This window comes from Schistocerca nitens, chromosome 6 (genome assembly GCF_023898315.1).
Source record: "Schistocerca nitens isolate TAMUIC-IGC-003100 chromosome 6, iqSchNite1.1, whole genome shotgun sequence".
Classification (NCBI taxonomy): Eukaryota; Metazoa; Arthropoda; class Insecta; order Orthoptera; family Acrididae; genus Schistocerca; species Schistocerca nitens.
The window spans coordinates 731974375-731999183 of record NC_064619.1 but is presented as its reverse complement, the minus strand read 5'-3'; the positions used below and the strand labels follow the sequence as shown (position 1 = coordinate 731999183).

Genomic DNA, 24809 nt, shown 5'->3' with positions numbered 1-24809 from the left:
GATCCTGGGCACAAAGTCATTGTTATCTTATGTAATTAATAAATTTATGTTTCAGTAAATGGTACACAGTGATACATTTTTTAATACGTCTTTAGGAGAAGAAATTAATTACCAAATAAAAAATACTGAGTGCCATTTAAAAAAGACACACAGCTGTACATATCCTTGTAAAAAACAAAGCTACAATGAAACCAATCGTGCTAATATATCTTTTCCTGAAGGCTAAAGAACATTTGCTTAAAACATTTCATAATTTGCATCTGGACAAACATTTATTGAGGGTGGCCAGGATAAATTGGACACCCTGTTTGAGAGTGCAGATCTCCTACCTTCTAGTTCCTTTCCGTGTAATTTGGTGTGAAAGAAGGTTTGTCTACACATGAACACTGTTTCATGGAAGTTTTGAGATTAGTGTATGGCAATGACTGCAAATGTTGAGCGTAAATTGCAAGTTTTTGGCAATGCAGCTCAAGTTAAAATGGCTATCAAAGTGCATTAAAAAACTGGACGAAGAGTGGAAAGCAGAATTAGAGGTTGTGTCTAGAGATTTTAAGTTTGATTGTCATCAGTGTGGCATGTCTTATGTAGATGCCATTATCTGTGATATAATTACAAGGTTTGCTTTGGATCAGTTGTTGCAAGTGAAGTCTTCAGTTAACTGATCTATATCTTGGTGATGTTGCACACTCAGTATTGTCATATGAGCTGTCTGCACAGTCCCAGGAAGCATTTGTTGACGAGTGCCACATACTGTAAGGGGATTGAAGTTCTTCCTTAGTACACTGTCAGACATCACTGCAGGGACTCATTCCTTGGGGCTGATCTGCATGTGCCACCATTTGTTGTCAAAAAGCAGTCTTGCTGCAGCTCTGCTAACCGACTTAATAAGACAGATGGTTGTTGTTGTTGTTGTTGTTGTTGTTGTTGTTGTGGTCTTTGGTCCTGAGACTGCTTTGATGAAGCTCTCCATGCTACTCTATCCTCTGCAAGCTTCATCTCCCAGTACCTACTGCAACCTACATCCTTCTGAATCTGCTTAGTGTAGTCATCTCTTAGTCTCCCTCTACGATTTTTACCCTCCACGCTGCCCTCCAATACTAAATTGGTGATCCCTTGATGTCTCAGAACATGTCCTACCAACTGATCCCTTCTTCTGGTCAAGTTGTGCCACAAACTTTTCTTTTCCGCAATCCTATTCAATACCACCTCATTAGTTATGTGATCTACCCATCTAATCTTCAGCATTCTTCTGTAGCACCACATTTCGAAAGCTTCTATTCTCTTCCTGTTGGAACTATTTACCATCCATGTTTCACTTCCATACAAGGCCACACTCCATACAAATACTTTCAGAAACGACTTCCTGACACTTAAATCTATACTCGACGTTAACAAATTTCTCTTCTTCAGAAATGCTTTCCTTGCCATTGCCAGTCTAAATTTTATATCCTCTCTACTTCGACCATCATCAGTTACTTTGCTCCCCAAATAGCAAAATTCCTTTACTACTTTAAGTGTCTCATTTCTTAACCTAATTTCCTAACCTAATTCCCTAACCTAATATGCTCAGCATCACCCGATTTAATTCCACTACATTCTATTATCCTCATTTTGCTTTTGTTGATGTTCATCTTATATCCTCCTTTCAAGACACTGTCCATTCCGTTCAACTGCTCTTCCAAGTCCTTTACTGTCCCTGACAGAATTACAATGTCATCGGCGAACCTCAAAGTTTTTATTTCTTCTCCATGGATTTTAATACGTACTCCAAATTTTTCTTTTGTTTCCTTTACTGCTTGCTCAATATACAGAATGAATAACATCGGGAAGAGGCTACAACTCTGTCTTACTCCCTTCCCAGCCACTGCTTCCCTTTCATGTCCCTTGACTCTTATAACTGCCATCTGGTTTCTGTACAAATTATAAATACCCTTTCGCTCCCTGTATTTTACCCCTGCCAGCTTTAGAGTTTGAAAGAGAGTATTCCAGTCAACATTGTCAAAAGCTTTCTCTGAGTCTACAAATGCTAGAAACGTAGGTTTGCCTTTCCTTAATCTTTCTTCTAAGATAAGTCGTAAGGTTGGTATTGCCTCACGTGTTCTAGTATTTCTACGGAATCCAAACTGATCTTCCCCAAGGTCAGCTTCTACTAGGTTTTCCATTCATCTGTAAAGAATTCATGTTAGTATATTGCAGCTGTGGCTTATTAAACTGATAGTTTGGTAATTTTCACATCTGTCAACACCTGGTTTCTTTGGGCTTAGAATTATTATATTCTTCTTGAAGTCTGAGGGTATTTCGACTGTTTCATACATCTTGCTCACCAGATGGTAGAGTTTTGTCAGGACTGGCCCTCCCAAGGCTGTCAGTAGTCCAATGGAATGTTGTCTACTCCGGGGCATTGTTGCGACTCAGGTCTTTCAGTGCTCTGTCAAACTCTTCACACAGTGTCGTATCTCCCATTTCATCTTCATCTACATCCTCTTCCATTTCCATCATATTGTCCTCAAGTACATTGCCCTTGTATAAGCCCTCTATATACTCCCTCAACCTTTCTGCTTTCGCTTCGTTGCTTAGAACTGGGTTTCCATCTGAGCTCTTGATGTTCATACAAGTGGTTCTCTTATCTCCAAAGGTGTCTTTAATTTTCCTGTAGGCAGTATCTATCTTACCCCTAGTGAGATAAGCCTCTACATCCTTACATTTGTCCTCTAGCCATCCGTGCTTAGCCATTTTGCACTTCCTGTCGATCTCATTTTTGAGACGTTTGTATTCCTTTTTGCCTGCTTCATTTACTGCATTTTTATATTTTCTCTTTTCATCAATTAAATTCAATATTTCTTCTGTTACCCAAGGATTTCTTCCAGCCCTCGTCTTTTTACCTACTTGATCCTCTGCTGCATCACTACTTCATCCCTCAAAGCTACCCATTCTTCTTTCACTGTATTTCCTTCCCCCATTCCTGTCAATTGTTCCCTTATGCTCTCCCTGAAACACTGTACAACCTCTGGTTCTTTCAGTTTACCCGTGTCCCATCTCCTTAAATTCCCACCTTTTTGCAGTTTCTTTAGTTTTAATCTACGGGTCATAACCAATAGATTGTGGTCAGAGTCCACATCTGCCCCTGGAAATGTCTTACAATTTAAAACCTGGTTCCTAAATCTCTGTCTTACCATTATATAATATATCTGATACCTTTTAGTATCTCCAGGGTTCTTCCATGTATACAACCTTCTTTAATGATTCTTAAACCAAGTGTTAGCTATGATTAAGTTATACTCTGTGCAAAATTCTACAAGGCGGCTTCCTCTTTCTTGTCTTAGCCCCAATCCATGTTCACCTACTATGTTTCCTTCTCTCCCTTTTCCTACTACCGAATGACTATAAAATTTTCGTCACCCTTCACTATCTGAATAATTTCTTCTATTTCATCATACATTTCTTCAATTTCTTCATCATCTGCAGAGCTAGTTGGCATATAAACTTGTACTACTGTAGTAGGTGTGGGCTTTGTATCTATCTTGGCCGCAATAATGCGTTCACTATGCTGTTTGTAGTAGCTTACCCACATTCCTATTTTCCTATTCATTATTAAACCTACTCCTGCATTACCCCTATTTTCCTATTCATTATTAAACCTACTCCTGCCATACCCCTATTTGACTTTGTGTTTATAACGCTGTAGGCACCTGACCAGAAGTCTTGTTCCTCCTGCCACCGAACTTCACTAATTCCCACTATATCGAACTTTAACCTATCCATTTCCCTTTTTAAATTTTCTAACCTACCTGCCCGATTAAGTGATCTGACATTGCACGCTCCAATCTGTGGAACGCCAGTTTCTTTCTCCTGATAACGACATCCTCTTGAGTAGTCCCCGCCCAGAGAACCGAATGGGGGACTAATTTACCTCCGGAATATTTTACGCAAGAGGACGCCATCATCATTTAATAATGCAGTAAAGCTGCATGCCCTCGGGAAAAATTACGGCCATAGTTTCCTCTTGCTTTCAGCCATTCGCAGTACCAGCACAGCAAGGCCGTTTTGGTTATTGTTACAAGGCCAAACCAGTCAATCATCCAGACTGTTGCACTTGCAACTACTGAAAAGGCTGCTGCCCCCCTTCAAGAACCACACGTTTGTCTGGCCTCTCAACAGATACCCCTCCATTGTGGTTGCACCTACAGTACAGCTACCTGTATTGCTGAGGCACACAAGACTCCACACCAATGACAAGGTCCATGGTTCATGGGGGGAGGAGACAGATGGTAGGAATAGGCTTTCACCATTAGTGGACACCTCTTCATATGAAAGGTGTAGTGCTATCATAATCCGTGGTCCAGTACACAAGAAGAGACTGGCCACCTCCTTGGCACTGGTAAGCTCCTTAGATTGTAGGGCATGCCTCAGTTGCCACACACAATATAAGTGGTGGAAATGTCTGCATTTAAATGAAGGTCGTCTCAGGTGCAACCACAGTAGCCACATTACTGACGTCTGTGCTACGGAGTGTAATGTTAACAATGTTGCCTAGTTGTCAATTAACAAATTTTCCATGCCTCACTCACAAATCTGGTAAACAGCTCACAATCTTGTCCATTTTGAGATACTCGGTTGTGTTTAAGCTTGATGTTGGTGCTGTGGCCTTGTCGGTAAATGTGCCATACGTATCATGAGCTGTGTAGAATTTAACAAGAAAAGTATCTCCTATAGTTGCCAAAGAGTTCCATTAAGAGGTCAACTGGTTGTGGCAGCAGAATATGAGAATCTGGAGTACCAAGTAGCATTCCTGGTCGTCAATTCCTCTTTGGCAACAAATAATTGTGGATTTGACACTTTCACAGCATTTTGATTTCAAGGTTGTTGATAATGTTAATGTAATGTCACCAGTTATTTCTTTTCATGACAATGAATCACTTTCGCAGTTCCATAAACAGCTGAGCAAATGCTGGGTAAAGCAAGGGATTTTCTGGCCCACATTCAGCTTAAGTGGCCTGGGAACACATCGTTTTTCCTATGCTTGCACTTTACCATTTGCTATGAAAGTTGTAGTTGACACTGAATTAGCCAAATTAAAGGAATTAAGGGTTATTTTGATTGCAGCATTGAGTGAGTGGGCAACGCCATTAATTTTGGTTAAAAAATCCAATGCAGGAATGGGTTATATGGCTGTTTTATAGCCACAATTAAAACTCAGAGGTGGAAATTCATCCAATACCTGTCACTAAGGAGATACTGGTGGTGGCTGGTGGACATTATTTTTCTAATGTTGATTTGAGAGACCCATATCTGCAGTTGCTCATTATTAATATAAGTTTAGCAGATTGCTTTTTGCTGTTCCTACTGTTCGAGAATTTCATCAAGCAGAGAGTTCGCCATACCCTGAATTGTGCATCTTATCTGGATGATTTAATTTTCAGAGGTGCCACCAGCAGTTTCAGAACTTACAGGGGGTGTTTCAAGCGTGGAGGACAGTGGTGTGCATTGTAGGTGGGGAAATTGTACATTTTTGCACCCAGTGTCAAGTATTAAGCCCATGCCTCAAGTAATGACTACTTTTTAGCAATTGATTAACAGCCCATACATCAGAACGTGAAGGAGCTGTTGTTATTCCTTACCAAGGGGAACTAGTATAACAAATCCAAACAAAATGCAGTTGTCGTCTCTCAGCCTCTGTCAGCTCCATAAGAAAGATGCAAAGTTATTTTGGTCAGACACTTTTCAGAATGCCTTTTTGTGGTTGAAACATAGTTTATGTTCCTTGCGTTAGTACCTTTAATCCCAGAAAACCTTAATACTGGCTGCTGATGCATCACAGCAGATAAGTATCTTTGGACCTAAAGCCCTTCCCCCTACCTAAAAGAATCAATCCCTGATAGAGGTGGTGTTAAAGAGCTTTGTTTCTCTGTATGGCTCCAGATTGCAGTTGGTCATGTATCGTAAACAGGTAGTACCATTGAGCAATATTTCTCAACAATTATTATGTTGATATCCAATTCTGGCCCAACACCTGGCATGCTAATGCCAATACATTGTCCCAGTTGCCTGTGGGTCCTGATATGGAGTTTGATAGGGAAAAAACAATTTGTTTTATCACTTACAATATTATAAAAACACTGAAAGGTCAGTTGTGATTACCTGCTCACCTTTCCACAGATGGCCATCCCGTTTTTGGCCTTATTTCAGTATGAAAGAGTGGATCAGTCTGTCATTCAATCTTGTCGCTTCAATTGGACAATGAATGCAATGTTGTAGTTACACCTTCACCTTGTCCACACATCCTCTGGTTGCTGCATCCATCTCACCAGGGCACGTCTCGCATGAAAGCATTAAGTTGATGGCATATATATTGACCTGAGATAATCTGCTACGTTGATTGTCAGGTGAGGTTGTGTCGTGCCTATTCACGGAACTGAGCGACCACTCCCCAGAAGTTTTCACCTTGCCCTCAACTGGCTAAGACAGGGAGGTAGAGGACATTCAGATTTTTCCAATCCCTTTCCTGGGGAAATGTGGTTGATACTAGTGGACCTCTGGTTCCGCTTCCCCTACTTGCACGGATGTCAACAGCAACAGTGAGATCCACCAGCAGTGAGAGGGTGCACCAGCCATCCTGTTCTCTCACAACTGCCAGGTCACAGCTTCAGGGTTTGATACATTCTGTCACAGCAGTGGTATGTAGCACCTGATCACCACCATTGAACTGTAGGTGGAGTGGAAGGTCAGGATATTTAAGACGTAAGTGTGGAAGGTGCTGCAAATGATGCTGGTAAATGATGATCTTCCACAGTTGTTAGCCATATACTGTGTTATCCTGGTGAATGGCTATAGTCAGAAGGAATTTGTTGTGGGGAATGGGTGTTGGAAACAGAGACTGACACTTTCCCATTTTTATTAAAACTAAATACTCATCATAAAATCATTAATCATTATCTCTTTCTTTGGTTACACTTTCTGTGGATTATATGTCCCAGTGGACATTTAGCATAATTGCTTTTTAAAATTTAATGTGCTTGAAGTTATTTAATCAAAAAACTGTAAAAGTGTAATGACCATTTACACAATTAAAATGTACTTGAAACTGCTTGAACAGGAAAACTGTAAAACAATGATTATTTACACAACTCAGTATAACAAGCAAAATTTTCTATTAATCATGGAATAGTGATTAAGGAATTTTTCTCATAAATTTGTGACCACACCTTGCACACTAGGCGATGTAATCATCTCACGTACTGTTAAAAATAAGGTAGACTTCAACAACACTTAATTACGATCACTTGAAAAGGCTTAGTAAATTTCTTTTGATCACCTCTCATTTGACAACCCATGTGCCATAGTTGCCTCAGCCACTACACAGACAGCTACTGTGCAGCATACAGTGGCAAATGGCAATGAACTAGTACTAGTGGCAATATTGACTGGAGGTCCACAAATGTTAAATTTTATTAGATAATCTGAAAACAAGCTTACCAAGTTGTGAGATAATTAGTCACATCACTAACAGTTTAGACTCCTAAACATAATTTTTCTACAATGACTCAGTGATCACACATTATAGCTTTGCCAGAGAGAAAGCTTTTGACAATGTTGACTGGAATACTCTCTTTCAAATTCTAAAGGTGGCAGGGGTAAAATACAGGGAGCGAAAGGCTATTTACAATTTGTACAGAAACCAGATGGCAGTTATGAGTCGAGGGGTATGAAAGGGAAGTATTGGTTGGGAAGGGAGTGAGACAGGGTTGTAGCCTCTCCGTGATGCTATTCATTCTGTATATTGAGCAAGCAGTGAAGGGAACAAAAGAAATTCGGAGTAGGTATTAAAATCCAAGGAGAAGAAATAAAAACTTTGAGGTTCACCGATGATGATGTAATTCTGTCAGGGACAGCAAAGGACTTGGAAGAGCGGTTGAACGGAATGGACAGTGGTTTGAAAGGAGGATATAAGATGAACATCAACAAAAGCAAAATGAGGATAATGGAATGTAGTGGAATTAAATCGGGTGATGCTGAGCAAATTACGTTAGGAAATTAGGTTAGGAAATGAGACACGTGAAGTAGTAAAGGAATTTTGCTATTTGGGGGGCAAGATAACTGATGATGGTCAAAGTAGAGAGGATATAATATGTAGACTGGCAATGGCAAGGAAAGTGTTTCTGAAGAAGAGAAATTTGTTAACATCGAGTGTCAGGAAGTCATTTCTGAAAGTATTTGTATGGAGTGTAGTCATGTATGGAAGTGAAACATGGACGGTAAATAGTTTGGACAAGAAGAGAATAGTAGCTTTCGAAATGTGGTGCTACAGAAGAATACTGAAGATTAGATGGGGAGATCACATAACTAATGAGGAAGTATTGAATAGGATTGTGGAGAAGAGAAGTTTGTGGAACAACTTGACCAGAAGGAGGGATCGGTTGGTAGGACATGTTCTGTGGCATCAAGCGATCACCAATTTATTATTGGAGGGCAGCGTAGAGGGTAAAAATCGTAGAGGGGACCAAGAGATGAATACACTAAGCAGATTCAGAAGGATGTAGGTTGCAGTAGGTACTGGGAGATGAAGAAGCTTGCACAGGATAGAGTAGCATGGAGAGCTTCATCAAACCAGTTTCAGGACTGAAGACCACAACAACAACAACAACAATAATATTTATCATTAGAACTTTACATCTGACACACAGTTACCTCAAACATCATGTGCTAATAACATGTATAAAACAACCAACTTTTTTGTGTGGATACTGCTACAGCATATTTAAATATCAAACTGTACATACATCTGTATTTGATTGTTTGTCACTGTAATGTGAACCTGTAAAATCACTGTGCTTATATCACACAGGAACACCTCATTCCACATGCATCTGCTCAGATCTTGCATTCACAAACATATAATGAGAATGGTTATGGTGAAGTGAGAAACAGCTTGATGTAACATAAGAATTACACATGTTCCTAAAAAGAGTAAATTTTGTTATGGAATCACAACTGTTAGCAGCAAAATGATGACAGAATACTGATTTGTCACCACGTATACATGTAGGCTGCAAAACTAGAAATGTAGACAAATGTCATACAGCAGTAATATAGGTGTAGAACACACAGTTAGAGGTAAAGCCTTTATCCTCTGCTGTCCATATGTCACCCAGCAGTCTGTGGACAATTTGCATACAGTCCATACTGAGCTCGCCCAGGAGAACCTGCTGTCTCCTCGTGCCAACTTACACAGACTTCCAATCTGCAAATATAGCTCCAGTTTCTGGCACAGTATAGCACCACCCCCAAATGTCAAAGATGCTTGCTATCACAAATTTGCCACTCTGTGGCACACTGTTTGGCAATAATGGGTGTAAAAGACACGGGAAGCTATTACAACAGTGACACCAGCTTTGCCAACTGCCACCTAAGGAGCTAACTCCAGGTCTTACAACTTGTACAGAGAATGTCGGTATTTTGTCTCAGTGTATAAGACTATCGGACCCATGACCCTACACCACAATTATTACTTAATGTTGCAGCAGCATTCATCGTACACAGTGCAGTAATAGCAACTGACGGCAGTTGCTTCGCTACCTCTGTAGCCACATGAGCAACCCACTGAACAAGGCAAATAAGAGTTGTCACATTTCAAGCTGTATTTTGGGGCAGCAGCTACATCTGAGAATACCGACATCCAGATAGAAATGCTGGCTGGGCTTCTGGCACATCTCCCCCTCCCCCCCACCCCCCACCCCCCACCCCCAACCCCCACCCACCAACTGCTTAAGACAGAGGTATGGGCATCATTGGCCTTATATCTCCATTAAAGGGGGAGGAGTTGGCCATCCACACCTGTAGATCATGCCATGGCAATGAAGACCATGGAAACAGTGATGCTGGCATACAATGAACTGATTATGGTGGCTCCCGACAGGGTACACCCCGTCTGTGTGTATTGCAAAAAGTCTCTGCTATCTGAGGAAGAAGGTACGGTGACCACTGACATTCAGTAATTTTGCATTCATTAGCTTAGAAACCAGACTGACTGATACTTTGCCACACATGAATGGTTGCTTCCATAGGGGAATATCTCTCTTAGTTTGCACTCTTGACGAGTTAGGTGTACTTCTGGTGTTTATGGACTGTGCAAAGTTTTAGTTGGTAACTTTTCCTTTAGGAGTGGTCAGTTTCCTGACTGATTAAAGTACTCGGTAGTGAAGCCACTTTATAAAAAGGGAGACAGGGATAATGTTGACAATTTTGGACCTATTTCTATGCCATTGGTGTTTGCAAAAGTTATCGAGAAGTTTGTATATACAAGGTTACTGGAGCATTTAAATTCACATAATTTGCTGTCGAATGTACAGTTTGGTTTTAGAAATGTTTTAACAACTGAAAATGCTATATTCTCTTTCCTCTGTGAGGTTTTGGATGGATTAAATAAAAGGTTTCGAATGCTAGGTGTTTTCTTTGATTTGACAAAGACTTTTGACTGTGTTGACCACAAAATATTACTGCAGAAGTTGGACCATTATGGAGTAAGGGGAGTAGCTTACAATTGGTTCACGGCTTACTTTAAGAACAGAAAGCAGAAGGTAATTCTCCACAATATTGAGTGGTAGTGATGTTCAGTCCGAATGGGGCACTGTTAAGTGGGGCGTTCCCCAAGGGTCAGTGCTGGGGCCACTGCTGTATCTTATTTATATAAATGATATGCCTTCTAGTATTACAGGTGGTTCAAAAATATTTCTGTTTGCTGATGACACCAGCTTGGTAGTGAAGGATGTTGTGTGTAATATTGAAACAGTATCAAGTAATATAGTTCATGAAATAAGTTCGTGGCTTGTGGAAAAAATTTGATGCTAAATCACAGTAAGACTCAATTTTTACAGTTTCTAACTCACAATTTAACAAGAACCAATATTTTGATCAGACAGAATGGGCATATTATAAGTGAGACGGAACAGTTAAAGTTCCTAGCCATTCAGATAGATAGTAAGCTGTCGTAGAAAGCCCATGTTCAAGATCTTGTACAGAAACTAAATGCTGCTTTATTTACCATTAGAACAGTATCTGAAATAAGTGACAGTTCAACACCAAAAATGATCTTAAATCCAGCCATTAAGGAATCTGAAAACATTAGTCCTGTGAAATGGTGTATGCTCATCATCATCATCATCATCCTGAAAGCTATGGATCAAGCCAGTCTGCTAAGTGCAATATTTATTCACTTCTGAAGGCATTTGACTTGGTGCCATACCAATGCCTACTAACAAACGTACAGCTGTATATGGTACTGATTGAATCTTGTGACTCAGTTGGAGGTTTTTCAATAAGGAGGATGCAGCATGTTACTTCAAATACTGTGTAATCAATAGATAAGCTCCCAGGGGGCTCACCACACTTTGGTGAGTTTTTGCTTGGTTGTCATTAGGCCCTAGCCTTTGCAGCACCTCTTTCCTTCATGCTGCATGTCTATGTTTCTGTTATTCTCTTTCCCCTCCTTTGGGCAACATGCCTCAGCTATTTTTGGGATTGTTTTCTGAAGTGTTGCTAGTCCGACATCAGAACAGTCCTCCATCTAGAATGAGATTTTCACCCTGCAGTGGAGTGTGTGCTCTTATGAAACTTCCTGGCAGATTAAAGCTGTGTGCCAGACTGAGACTCAAGTCGAGCCTCAGTCCAGTACACAGTATTAATCTGCCAGGAAGTTTCAGTCCTCCATCAGTTTTTTCCTCCGTTCTATGTTCACTGTATTTTCCCCTCCCTCCACTTGTGCGTTCAAGGTATCTCTTTCTCTCTTCTTCCTCCCTGAATGCTTATGAAGGCCAGTCCATGTACATGGCATGTATCAGGTGACTGGGTTATGTGTAATTCCCTGCCCCGGGTCAACAGGTAGGGTTTGCACATACCCCTGGTATAGGCCATACCCCAGGAGGGGTGATTGCAAGAGCTCTTACCATCCCAATTGCTAATTGGTCCCTCTGTCAGGAGATACAGATGCATGACCTGAGGTGGAAACAGTTACCTAAGGTGGCTGAGGCACCGTGAGAGACCTCCAGAAGGTGTGCACTGTAGGGGACGCTAAGAATCAAGGCAGATTTTTTTTTTTCAGTGGGCCAATCTTCTCCTCCTCAGTCTACATCTAGTACATGTAAATGTATCCAATGTGTTTCCCATTTGCAGCTCTGTTCCTTGTGTCATGTACTGAATCTCAATCTTCAGCTACAGTTAATCCATTCATTACTCTGAAAGTCCTGCTCTCATGCACTTTGCCTTTGGAGACAGTTTTTGATTTTTGAGCCCAACGACTGCTTACAACCTCACTCTCCCACAGCCATCCTATTTATGTCAAGGATCATTGTGCAAAGAATTCTACATACAATGTTATTTACAACTGGCTGCTTGATAATCTGGTGGGGGAGGTGGAATCCAACATTATCTCTCTGCTCAGAGCACCACTACAGGCCATTGGGTAATGAAAGAGGTCAAAGCAAATTTGCTGCCTACATGCTCTCTCTTTCTCACATTTGCTGAATTATTGTTTCTATCAAAGATTAAATTGGGTTACAAAGTTATCACAGTTTGACTGTACATTCTGAAACCACTGCATCTTAACCAAACTTGCATGTGCTCTTGAAACACAGAAAAATGTGTTACTTGTGGTAGAGATGCTCAGAAGGTTATTTTCCTGCCTCTTCCTCCCAGCTGTATCAATTGTAATGATGACCAAGCCACCTCATCTCACAAGTGTCCCATGTATCTCAATGAAAGGGCCACCCAGGAGACGCAAGAGAAGGAAAATGTACCTGACCGTGTTTCAGGTAAGTTGTTGGCTACTCATACGCCCTGCATTTTACCATCTGGCACTTACAGGACTGCTCTTGCTAGGAGTCACTCCACAGAGAACATGTCCGTACAGACTTGCAACCTGTAATTCACTATTGCTGTTGTGAAATTGCCCAGTATCGTGGTAGTGTCCCCATCTCCTTCACCCACAGCTCTTACACAAATTCGAGCTATTATTTACCATGCAGTATCCATTTACTGACTCCAACCCCCATCTACGTGTAATCCCAATTAACAGTTTCCCAAGGCTGATTAGAGGATTTACTCCCTCCTGACTATGTTCTGTGAAATCATCACCCCAGTCATGAAGACCAGATAGAGTTTCTTATGAACATTATCTTCACTGATGCAGAATGTTGCATGCCTCACAGTTCTTTACCACACTGTGTCCTTGTCCACCAGTGGACTGAGGCATGCTGTGATGCAATTCACATGCAGAGAAGCGTTCTCCCCTTTATTACCCATTATCCTATGATGGCAAAATGTATTCATTATAAACTGTTCATGTGCAGTGTCATTGCTTTCTTTGGGGTTGCAAGAAAGGTAAATGGATTTCTTGCACTAATTCTTTTAATAGTTTCACTCCCTCTTCTATCATGGGGGGCAACCTGCATTGACTGTCTGTGATGGTGGTCTATTGGGAGATGACCAGCCTGACCATAGCAGATGACGTCATTGTGGACACTATACCTATCTCCAACAGCGTGGGCCAGTATTTTGTGGAGATTGAGAGCTGTAATCACTGTCAACACAACTTCCTCCTTTGGAAATGAATGGAAGTAGCTCGCTGATATTCTTCCCCTCTCAGAATCGTGAATGCTACAATGCCACCATTTCATGCTCTCATCTTATCCCAATCCTCCACCCCAGGGCCAGACGCTGTTCACATTCAGATGTTGCAGCACCTTTCTCTTGTGGGCAATCACTTTCTCCTTCATAGTTACATGCCCTTTTTGGCAGATGACGTGTTTTCCCAATACTGGCAGAGCCACTGTCATATCCATGCCCAGTAAGGATAAACACCTTTCTTCTAGCTACCACTCCGTTACCCTCACTAGCCCTGTTCGCAGGATGATTGGATGTATGATTCGTGGTCAGCTGGCATGGTGCCTGGAGTCTTGCAATATACTAACCACTGCACAGTGTGGATTTCGTGCATGCTGCTCTGCAGCTGACCATCTCATAACATTGTTACCACATGTCATTAATAGCTTCCTGCAGAAATAAGACTGTGGTCAGGCTTTTTGATTTGGAGAAAGCCTATGACACGTGCTGGAGGACTTGTACCCTCTGTACCCAATACACATGGGGCTTCCCATGATTCGTGCCCCATATTGTGTAGAATTTTTTAAGACCGAATTTCCAAGATGTGTGTTGGTTCACCATTGTTGGATACATTTATCCAGGAGAACAGGGTGCCTTGCGTAAGTGCCATTAATACTACTGTGGCCTGTTTCCCTTCAGGCATTAACCCAACTGTGGCCTGCTCCCCCATGCATCAGGCTTTGCTATCGTCATTAACCCTATTAGAGCCTACCCCCCACCCCCCTCAAGCATTTGCCCTACTACACTCTGATTCCCTCAGGCATCTTTGCTGTCACCCCTGCGGGTCCAGGCATTAGAATAGGCCCGAGGTATTCCTGTCTGTCGTATGAGGTGACTAAAAGCAGTTTCATATAGTTCGGACTTTGTGATGGTCCCCCTGTAGGGTTTGACCTCTTTTGTTCTACACTTTCATGAAGAGCGAGCCAATGGGGTAAGGGCACCTTACAAGGTGCATCGTGTCCATCATGCATTGTGATCTTTAGCCCACTTACTCATCGTCACATTGCAGTCCTGCCCATTCTCCATCTCTTGGGTGAAGACAGATTCATGGGTGTGTGTTCCACCATGCTCTATACAGTGTTGATTTCTGCATCAATGATGACCATGGGCTTCTTTGAACCTGATAACCAGCATGGAAGCCAGTCAATTGTGGTGGGGCCCCCAAGTACCCTGTTGGTTGTAGCCCCCTGACCACACAGGGATTTCTCTGCTGATGCCTGCACCGTTAACTCCCCACGTATGCCAAGGGGTAGATGCCCATCCCCCTGGGGCATCGGGACACCCAGCAATGGCTATCCTACCAGGTGGCTTTTGCTGCGGATGAGTGGTGCCCATGGGGAGGGCCCCTGGTCGGAGTGGGTGGCCTCAGGGCAGATGACATGCGATGAAGCATAGTCCATCATCTCTTGCTGGTGGTGAAACACCAGCAGTCTCTAAGTGATCACGAGCTCAATTCAATCCACAGAACTACGACCCCAAATCATTCCTCTCACTGGCCACACCATTGGAGGAACATCAGGCTAAAGATGGCAGTGGATCTTATTTGCCCCAGTACCTTGTATGTTCGACAGCTGATAGGGAATCTTTCATGACAATGAAGCCTCAAATTTTAGTTGAGCATTTAGAGGACAAGTTCAGAGATGTGGAGGGTTTGTCCAAAATGAGATTTGGGTCAGTCTTGATTAAAACGTCATCCTCTGACCAGGCACAGGAGTTTCGCACTTGCGACAAGCTGGGAGATGTTTCTGTAACCCTCGCGCCTCATAAGAGCTTAAATATGGTCAGGGTATCGTATTACACAGAGACCTTCTTTTGCAGTCCGACAATTAACTGCATGTCAATTTAGAGCGGTGAAGTGTACATTTCATCCAGTGTGGCCAACAGGGTCAGAAGGATAATCAGGTTGCCAGTGGTGCCTTCACCTTGGCCTTTGAGGGTGATAGGTTGCCTGAAAATGTCAAGGTGATGGTCTACCAGTGTGATGTAAAGCCCTGTATCCCTCCTCTGATGCTGTGCTGTAAGTGCTGGAAGTTTAGCCACATGTCTTCCTGCTGTACTTCCAGTGTCACATGCCGAGATTGCGGACACCCATCACATCCCAATACTCCATGTCCCCCGCCTCCCATCTGTGTCAGCTGTGGAGAGCACCATTCGCCTTGCTCCCCTGACTGTAGGATTCTCCAGAAAGAAAGGACAATCATAAAGTTCAAGACTCTGGACAGATTGACGTAAATTAAGGCTAAGAGAAAATTTGAATGCCTGCATCCTGTGTGTTTGACATGATCTTACGCCGCTGCTACAACAGTTCTGGCACCATCAGCTCCATCAACCCATATCACCTCTCAGAGCCGGAAGACTACACCTGCACCCTTGATGGTGGGGGGCATTTCCCTCCCTGTTACTCCTGCAGAAACTACTTCAGCACCAAGACCCCACGCCCACCCATCGGCTACTCTAGCTTGGAAGGGGTCCTTTGGGTCACTCCATTCCCAGATTTCTTTTAGTGGGAAAGACAACACTTGCAAGTGGCTGAAGATCCCAAAAGCAGCTGGTAGTACAGCCTCACGCTCATCCTCAGTCCTGGACACTGAGCCAGTGAAGTCCTCCCAGCTTGCGAAACCCAAGGAGCAGCGAGAGAAATCCAAAAAGAAAATGCCTAAGACCAAGTAAATTGCGGTGGCACCAACACCTCTGCTACCTATAAGCTCTGCGACTAAGGATGGGGTGGAGATTTTGGCGTCCGCTGGGGACCTAGATATTGTCAGAACCTCAGACACAATGGATATAGACTGCTCAGGCAATAAATTGGTGGCAGCAGGTGCCTCAGTCGTAAACTGCCTCATTGAATGCTCCATGCCTCCCAGGCTCACGACGTCATCCTCCAGTGGAATTGCGGCGGTTTTTTCCACCACCTGGCTGAGCTACGGCAACTGTTAAACTTTACACCTACTATCTGCATTGCCCCACAGGAAACCTGGTTCCCAGCAATGCGGATCCCTGCCCTGCGTGGCTGTAAGGGATATTACAGGAGCCGTAGTGACTATAAAAGAGTGCCTGGTGGAGTTTGCATTTATGTCCTAAACTCGGTGTGTAGTGAACGTGTGCTTCAAACCCCTCTTTAAGCTGTGGGTGTCAGAATAATGACGACACAGGAAATAACTTTCTGGAGTGAATATCTTCCTCAAGTTGGTGCAGTACGCCTGAATACTTTAGCCGCAATGATTAACTCCCCAAACCTTTCCTACTTCTGGGAGATTTTAATGCCCATAACCCCTTGTGGGGTGCTACCATCCTTACTAGCCAAAGCAGAGATGTTGAAACTTTACTGTCCCAATTCGATCTGCCTCTTTAAATACTGTTGCTGCTTCATGGTAGTACTTGGCCATTGATTTATGAATTTGCAGCCCAGGACTTCTCCCATCTATCCTACGGAGAGCACATGACGACCTGTGTGGTAGTGACCACTTCCCCATCTTCCTGTCACTGCCCCAGTGTCAGGCACATGGACACCTGCCCAGATGGGCTTTGAACAAGTCAGAATGGGGAACTTTCACCTCTGCTGTCACTGTTGAATCACCCCCACACGCTAACATTGATGAGATGGTTGAGCAAGTGACCATCACAATTGTTTCTGCAACAGAAAATACAGTTCCTCGCTCTGCAGGGTCTCTGAGTCAGAAGTCAGTCCCTTGGCGATCGCCAGAAGTTGCTGAAGCAATTTAGGTGTATTGGTGTGTATGTGTTCACTAGTTTATGAAACAGAAGGAGAAGTATTGGGAGAGATACATCTTGACCATTGGGTGCCACACGGCGCGTTCCCAAGTATGGGCAGAGATCTAACGTCTTTTCAGGTACCAGGCCACAACAGCTGTTACCATAAATGGCGAATTTTGTACTGACACAAACACGATTGCCGAGCCTTGTGCCGAGTCCTTTGCCAGAGAACTATCCGTCCACGTTCACACGGAAGCTGGAAGGGAACATCCTCTCATTCACTACATGCTGCATTGAATCCTAAAACACCCCATTTACAGAGTGGGAGCTCCTCAGTGCCCTTGCACATTGCCATGACACAGCTTCTGGGCCTCATCGCATCCACAGCCAGATATTTAAACATCTCTCATCTGACTACAAACAACATCTTCTTGTCATCTTCAACGGCTCTGGAGTGATGGCGTCTTTCCATGGCACTGCTGGGAGAGCACCATCATTCCGGTGCTCAAACTCGGTAAAAACCCTCTTGATGTGGATAGCTATCGGCCCATCAGCCTCACCAACGATCTTTGTAAGCTGCTGGAATGTATGGTATGTTGGCGGTTGGGTGGGGTCCTGGAGTCTCGTGGCTTCCTGGCTCCATGTCAGGGCAGCTTCTGCCAGGGTTGCTCTACCACTGACAACTTTTGTCCATTGATTCTGCCATCCAAACAGCCTTTTCCAGATGCCAACATCTGATTGCTGTCTTTTTTGACTTAAATAAAGCATACAACATGACTTTCCAACATCATATTCTATCCACGTATTAATAGTGGGGTCTCCGGGGACCACTCCCAATTTTCATCCAAAATTTCCTACTGCTCTGTACTTTCCATGTCCAAGTTGGTGACTCCCATAGTTCCATCCATATCCAGGAGAACAGAGTTCCACAGGGCTCTGTATTGAGTGTCCCTCAATTGTTAGTACCCATGAACGGTCTAGAAGCGGCTGTTGCACACTCCGTCTCAACTTCTCTGTATCCAGATGACTTGTGCATTTCGTATTGCTGCTCCAGTACTGTTGTTGCTGAGCAGCGCCTCCAGGGATCCATTCACAAGGTGTAGTCATGGCTCTAGTTTTCAGCTGCAAAGTCGTGTGTCGTGCCCTTCTGTCGACATCGTACCGTTCATCCGGAACACACACTTTTCTTAATGGTGATCCACTCACTGTAGTGGAGACATATCACTTCATAGGACTGGTTTTTGACACTAGCTGTACTTGGCTCCCTCATCTTTTTCAGCTTAAGCAGAAGTGCTGGCAAAACCTCAATGCCATCCATTGCCTGAGCAACACCAATTGGGGTGCAGATCACTGTACGCCCTTGCAGCTCTACAGAACCCTTGTCCAATCCCAAATTGACTATTGGAGTGTGGTTTATGGTTCGGCAGTGCTTTCAGCTTCGCATTTACTTGACCCTGTGCACCACTACGGAGTTTGATTAGCGACAGGAGCTTTTAGGACGTGTCCGGTGACCAGCGTACTGGTGGAGGCTGGTGTCCCGCCACTGCAGATCAGACACGTGCAACTGCTCGCCAGTTATGCAGCACACAATCATAGTTCCCCTGGGCATCCTAATTACCGTCTTGTTTTCCTGCCCATTGCAGTCCATCTCCGTCATTGGTGCCCCCGATCGGGGCTAGTGATTGCAGTTCGTGTGCAATCCCTTCTCTCAGAGCTGGAGCCCTTCCCATTTACCACCTCTACTTGCGGTCCATTCATGTATGCCTCCATGGTGTACACCTTGTCCGCAGCTTTGTGTGGACCTTTTGCATGGTGCTGAGGACTCCGTTATACACCCCCCCCCCCCCCACCCCCCCACTCACCGCTGTCACTTCCCACTTCCTCTCTTTTCTTTAGCATATGTTCATGGAGGACATATTGAATGGCAGTCCTTGCCAGTTGCCTGCAGTGTTTTCACTGCAGAGCTGACGGCCATATCTCGTGCACTTGAGTACATCCGCTCATGCCCTGTAGAGTCATTTCTCCTGTGAACTGCCTCATTGAGCAACTTACAGGCTATCGACCAGTACTACACCTGCCACGCTCTTCTTGTAGCGTCCATTGAGGAGCCCATCTATACCCTGGAACAGTCCCGCTGTTCCGTGATGTTTGTGTGGACCAAAGGACATGTTGGAATCCTGAGCACTGAACTTGCTGACAGGCTGGCCAAACAGGCAGCACAGAAACTGCTTCTGGAGATAGGCATCTCGAAAGCTTAAATGCATTCTGTGTTACACCACAGGGTTTATCGGCTTTGGGAGACAGAATGGTGTAACAGCGTGCACAACAAACTGCATGTCATTGAAGAGACTATGAATGTATTGAAGTTTTGCCTGCTGGCCTCTCGCAGGGAATCAGTTGTCCTCTGCTGGCTCATCATTGGCCATACGTGGCTAATGCATGGTTACCTACCCTGTCTCAAGAACCCACCTGAGTGTCGCTGTTGGTCGCAAAAGGCAGTCGTCCACCTCTTGCTGGACTGCCCACTTTCAGCCACTCTGCGGCAGGCTTTTAACTTTCCCAGTACCCTGCGTTTGGTGTTGGGTGACAATGCCTTTACAGCAGCTGCAGTTTGTTTTATTCATGAGAGTGGGTTTATAATTCCGTGTATTTTTTAGGGCATGCCCTTTGTCACTCTGTGTCCTCCACCCTAGTGCTTTTAGAGTGGAGGTATTAATGTATTGCAGAGTAGCTGGCTTTCCCTTTTTATTCTTGTGCTTGGTCAGCCACTGTAATCTGCTTTCATGTTTTACTGTCTTTTGTTTCTAGCATCTTTTTGTGTTTTTTGTCCTCTTTTGTTTATTTTAGTGTTCGTTGCCTCCCCTTCACTCTTTTGGCTTTTCCTCTCTCTCCGTTTTGTGTAATATGTTTTGTCCATTTTATTGTCACTCTTGTGGCATTATTTTATTAGGACCAAGGAACCGATGACCTTCTAGTTTGGTCCCTTCTCCCACCTCCAAACCAACCAACAATCTTTGCTGTCTCCATTAACCCTACTATGGTATGTTTTCTCGCAGGTGTTTCCAATTTCCTTTTTGGTCAATGACTTAGTGATGTTATGCAGTTCTCCATGGACTGTATCCTTGACTTGTATCCTTGACTGGCAGCCTTGGTGATGTCTTTATCCTCTTTATTTGTGTGGTATCAAGAATGGCTTTTGATTTTACATTGAAAAAACAGTTTGTATGAATTTCTAGTGTCACAATGGGTTTCTTGCACCATCGTTACACCTTAGACCTGTTACTCTTCGGTTCTCTGAATCTACAAAATTCCTGGCACTTACCCTTGTTAGGAATCTTTCCTGGTTCTTCCACACATCTTACTTAGCCGCACACTGTATCCAGTCCATCAGTGTCCTGTGTGTCTTAAGCAGTATTTCCTGGGGTGCGGCTCAGATCACCCTGCTCCATTTATACCAATGCCTTGTCTGTCTGAAGCCAGACTATGGGTGTTTCATTCATTCATGGTCATAACACAGGCCAACATTGTGGAATATGTTGGGCCATTGGCAACCTTTCCACTAGCCTGGTTGAGAGCTTCTATGCAGAAGCTGCCTAACTGCAACTGTCCTATGGGAATGATCGTCTCCTTGGTGGATATGATTGCTATTTGTAGTGTTGTGCCCAGCCACTCATCTTGTGCCCTTTATTTTGATGGCCCCTTCAACTGCCAGTATGGGCCACACCTTTCTTCTCTTACCTTCTGGAGCTCACTTTTGGCTACTGCTCCCACAGCTCAGTTTCGCGCATCCTGCCATATTCCTGTTTGGTGTGAGCCCTTCACCAACTATGCTTCATGCAGCTGCCCATGTTTATCTTGGACTTCAAAGTATTTTGCTTGGGAAACAAATAGATTCGATCTATTGCTGTTAGTTCTTCAACCTTTGCTCATAATTTAGTGGTAGCATCTTCATTTAGACTGATCATTCACAGTCCATGATGTTGGGTGTTCCTTATCATCGGCACTGACCATTTTTGGTATGCTCTTCCTGCAAACTGCTAGATTTTTAAAGCAGAGATCTTTGTGCTCTATCAGACCGCCTAGTACATCTGACAACATATACTTTTTAATTGTCATATGCTACAACTCTCTCATAAGCCTTCAGATCCTCATTGTGCTGTAAGAGTCAAAGGAAGCTTATACTTGTTGTTCTTGTGGGAGGCACTATGATTTTCTTGTGGGAGCCACTATGATTTTCTTGTGGGTTCCTCATCACATTGGTCTGATGAGAAACAAGGCTGCAGTCCTACCTCAACCTGCTAGCTCTCCCATTGCTTCAGATGATCTCCATGTTGCAGTCTGTTGGTATATGGTGTCACTTAGCCTTTACCACTGGTTTTCTCTTTACAGGAACAAGCTCCAGGGACATAACCTCTCCCAACAGTTTGGCTGGCCACCTCTTGGCCATCTCATTGCAAGATGATCACTTTAACTAGGTTGTTTATTGGTCACTGTCTCTATAGCCATCACCATATGTTAAGTAGTGATCCCCCACCACTTTGTGTTCTGTGTAATAATCACATGATGGTTTGCCATTTTCTGATCCAGTGTCGTTTTCTGAACTGCTTATGTTTCAGTGTACATTTGTCACCTGAGTTGTTGGTCATTTTAGTATACAACATGGGTGCTGTTTTATAAATCATAGCATTTTTTTCAAAGGACATTTAATATTTGGTTAGGGATCTCTGCTGTCACTACTACATATTTTATGGATGTTTCTTCAAGAGGAAGTCCTTGATTTTAGCTCTTTCCTTCTGTTGATTGGGCTCAACATATAGTTGCTGTTAACATATTTCACATATTGGTGTTCTAAGGTTATGAGATGGGCGCTTATGACCTCAGTTGGTTTTGTGCGGTAACGCAAAAAAAGGTAGGTACGGAAGTAAGTTCTAGCTTTCAGCAAGGAAAGTGTGTAATGATCCTCATTACATTGTGTGGTGATGACCAGACAATCAATATTGTCAGTCTTTTCACAGATGACAGTTACCTGTTATGAAGTACGGCATGAACACATCACGTGTTGATAAGAATTTGAAATGATGCAATGATTGGCAAATTGCTTCAAATATGGTATAGTGTAATGTTATGAAATTTTTGTAAATTTGCTTATTTGTGATTATAGAAGTTAAACAGAACAAATTTATTTCAGGAAGAAGAAATAACACTGGTAGACTGGTTCCCTGTATTGGAGGCAGGCAACCTCCACTTCGAAGGACTCAGGTATAGCTGAAGCAATGTTACACCTAATTATGACCATTCTTCATTTATCATTTTTTTAAATTAACTTTTCTTGTTGGATACAGATGTGTATTTACAAACGCTTGCTGTTTTTCTTCTTCCCATTTTGCTTATTAGTTGCACTGTTATGGAAGTTGACAAGAAACTGTGACGTTGTGCAGACCAAAGTGCAATTGACTTGACCACAATCTTAATCACAGCCTTAAGCTCTCTTCAAAAGGAGCCTCATAGGATGCTAGGGTTGCATGATGAAGAGAGATTCCACTCATTAAAATAATAATTTGGGTATCAGAATGAAAATTTTGGAATAATTAGTTACAAATTTTTGGGATAAAAAGGAAAAGCAGTAAAAACATTTCTAATTTTCCTGGGCATTGAGACTTTTTGAAAACTTCTTTGCATCAAGGGGAAGATTCTGTTGATCTGGAATTCCACTGCACCTACTAATCTGTTTGGATTTAATTCAATAATAAAAATAGAAGTCTGATGTTACAGATTTGGTAATATTTAAGATTTTACCGTAACTGGCACTACTCGACTTCAAAGGTGAACAATCATTGGTTCATCACTGAAACAGAACAAATGGACGTGACGGTGGCCATGCAAGTGCTGAAGTAGCCATTGGATCTCTTGCATGTGGAACTTTTCAAATCTACATTGATCATGTGCAATACCATTGCCTATTAATACTGTTGTGGCGTAACAAGCTAGCTACACCACACTGACAAGGAAGCCGAAAGGCACGCGTACACACACACCGACTGGCGTCAAGTCTGGAACAGTCCCCCTGCGGGTCCGGGGTAAGAATAGGCCCGAGGTATTCCTGCCTGTCGTAAGAGGTGACTAAAAGGAGTCCCTCCCCTCAAGGGGGTAGTTAGCGCCTGCGTCCGGAGACGGACGGTTCCACGACCTCTATTTGCGGTCATTTTGCTTTTTCACTTCTCGTTTCTTCCTTTCTTTGGTTGGTTCCTTTCTTTGCTCTTCTCCACCTCACTGTCTTCCTTACTCTTTCCCCTGCATAATCTCCTTGCCTTCTCATTGCCTTCTTCTCCTTGCCTTCTCATTGCCTTCTTCTCCTTGCCTTCTCCTTGCCTTCTCATTGCCTTCTCATTGCCTTCTTCTCCTTGCCTTCTCATTGCCTTCTTCTCCTTGCCTTCTCCTTGCCTTCTCCTTGCCTTCTTCTCCTTGCCTTCTCCTTGCCTTCTTCTCCTTGCCTTCTTCTCCTTGCCTTCTTCTCCTTGCCTTCTTCTCCTTGCCTTCTTCTCCTTGCCTTCTTCTCCTTGCCTTCTTCTCCTTGCCTTCTTCTCCTTGCCTTCTTCTCCTTGCCTTCTTCTCATTGCCTTCTTCTCATTGCCTTCTTCTCATTGCCTTCTTCTCATTGCCTTCTTCTCATTGCCTTCTTCTCCTTGCCTTCTTCTCCTTGCCTTCTTCTCCTTGCCTTCTTCTCCTTGCCTTCTTCTCCTTGCCTTCTTCTCCTTGCCTTCTTCTCCTTGCCTTCTTCTCCTTGCCTTCTCATTGCCTTCTTCTCCTTGCCTTCTCTGGTCTCCGCCTCGGCGTTTGAGACACTGTCCTCTCTCTCTCTCTCTCTCTCTCTCTCTCTCTCTCTCTCTCTCTCTCTCTCTCTTCCCTTTTTCCTCTTCTTCCTTCCTCCCTGTGCGCGCCTGAAGGCCGACCCACGCGTTCGCACGCGTAGCCGGTGACGCGGTAACGCATAATTCCCCGCCCTGGGTAGACATGTAAGGCACGCGCGTACCCCCTGGTAAAGGCCAGGCCCGGGGAGGGGTGATTGCCTGAGCTGATACCTTCTGACCATGCCGATTGGTCCCTCCGTCTGTTTCTCGGGAGGTGTGACCTGAGGTGTAAACATTCACCTAAGGCGGGAGTGCCCTCTGAGAGGGTCCCCACAAGGAAGGAGCGCGCCATCGGAGACGCTGGCAATCATGGGGGATTTCTCCGCAATGGATTTCACTCCATCTCTCTCGACTTCTGCCCAAAAACGGAAACGTGACCAGCTACCAGTGACAAAAGTACTACCGCCTGCCCCACAGTTCCTCGTCGTTTCTCGATCTGAGGACGGAAAGGATTTTTCCTCTGTCAACCCTTTCGTTATCCAGAAGGGCGTCGATGCCATAGCCGGATCTGTCAAATCCTGTACCAGGTTGCGT

General features: G+C 43.7%; 1 protein-coding gene across 1 annotated transcript in view; it reads right to left on the bottom strand.

The window, feature by feature from the left end:
• LOC126263604 (uncharacterized) overlaps window positions 1–23981 on the bottom strand; it is a 29055-nt gene extending 5074 nt beyond the window's left edge. Inside the window, exon 1 of the mRNA XM_049960690.1 lies at window positions 23687–23981. Within this exon, the coding sequence (XP_049816647.1) occupies window positions 23687–23981 (295 nt within the window). The remainder of the gene's footprint in view (window positions 1–23686) is intronic.
• Window positions 23982–24809: the final 828 nt, after the last annotated feature.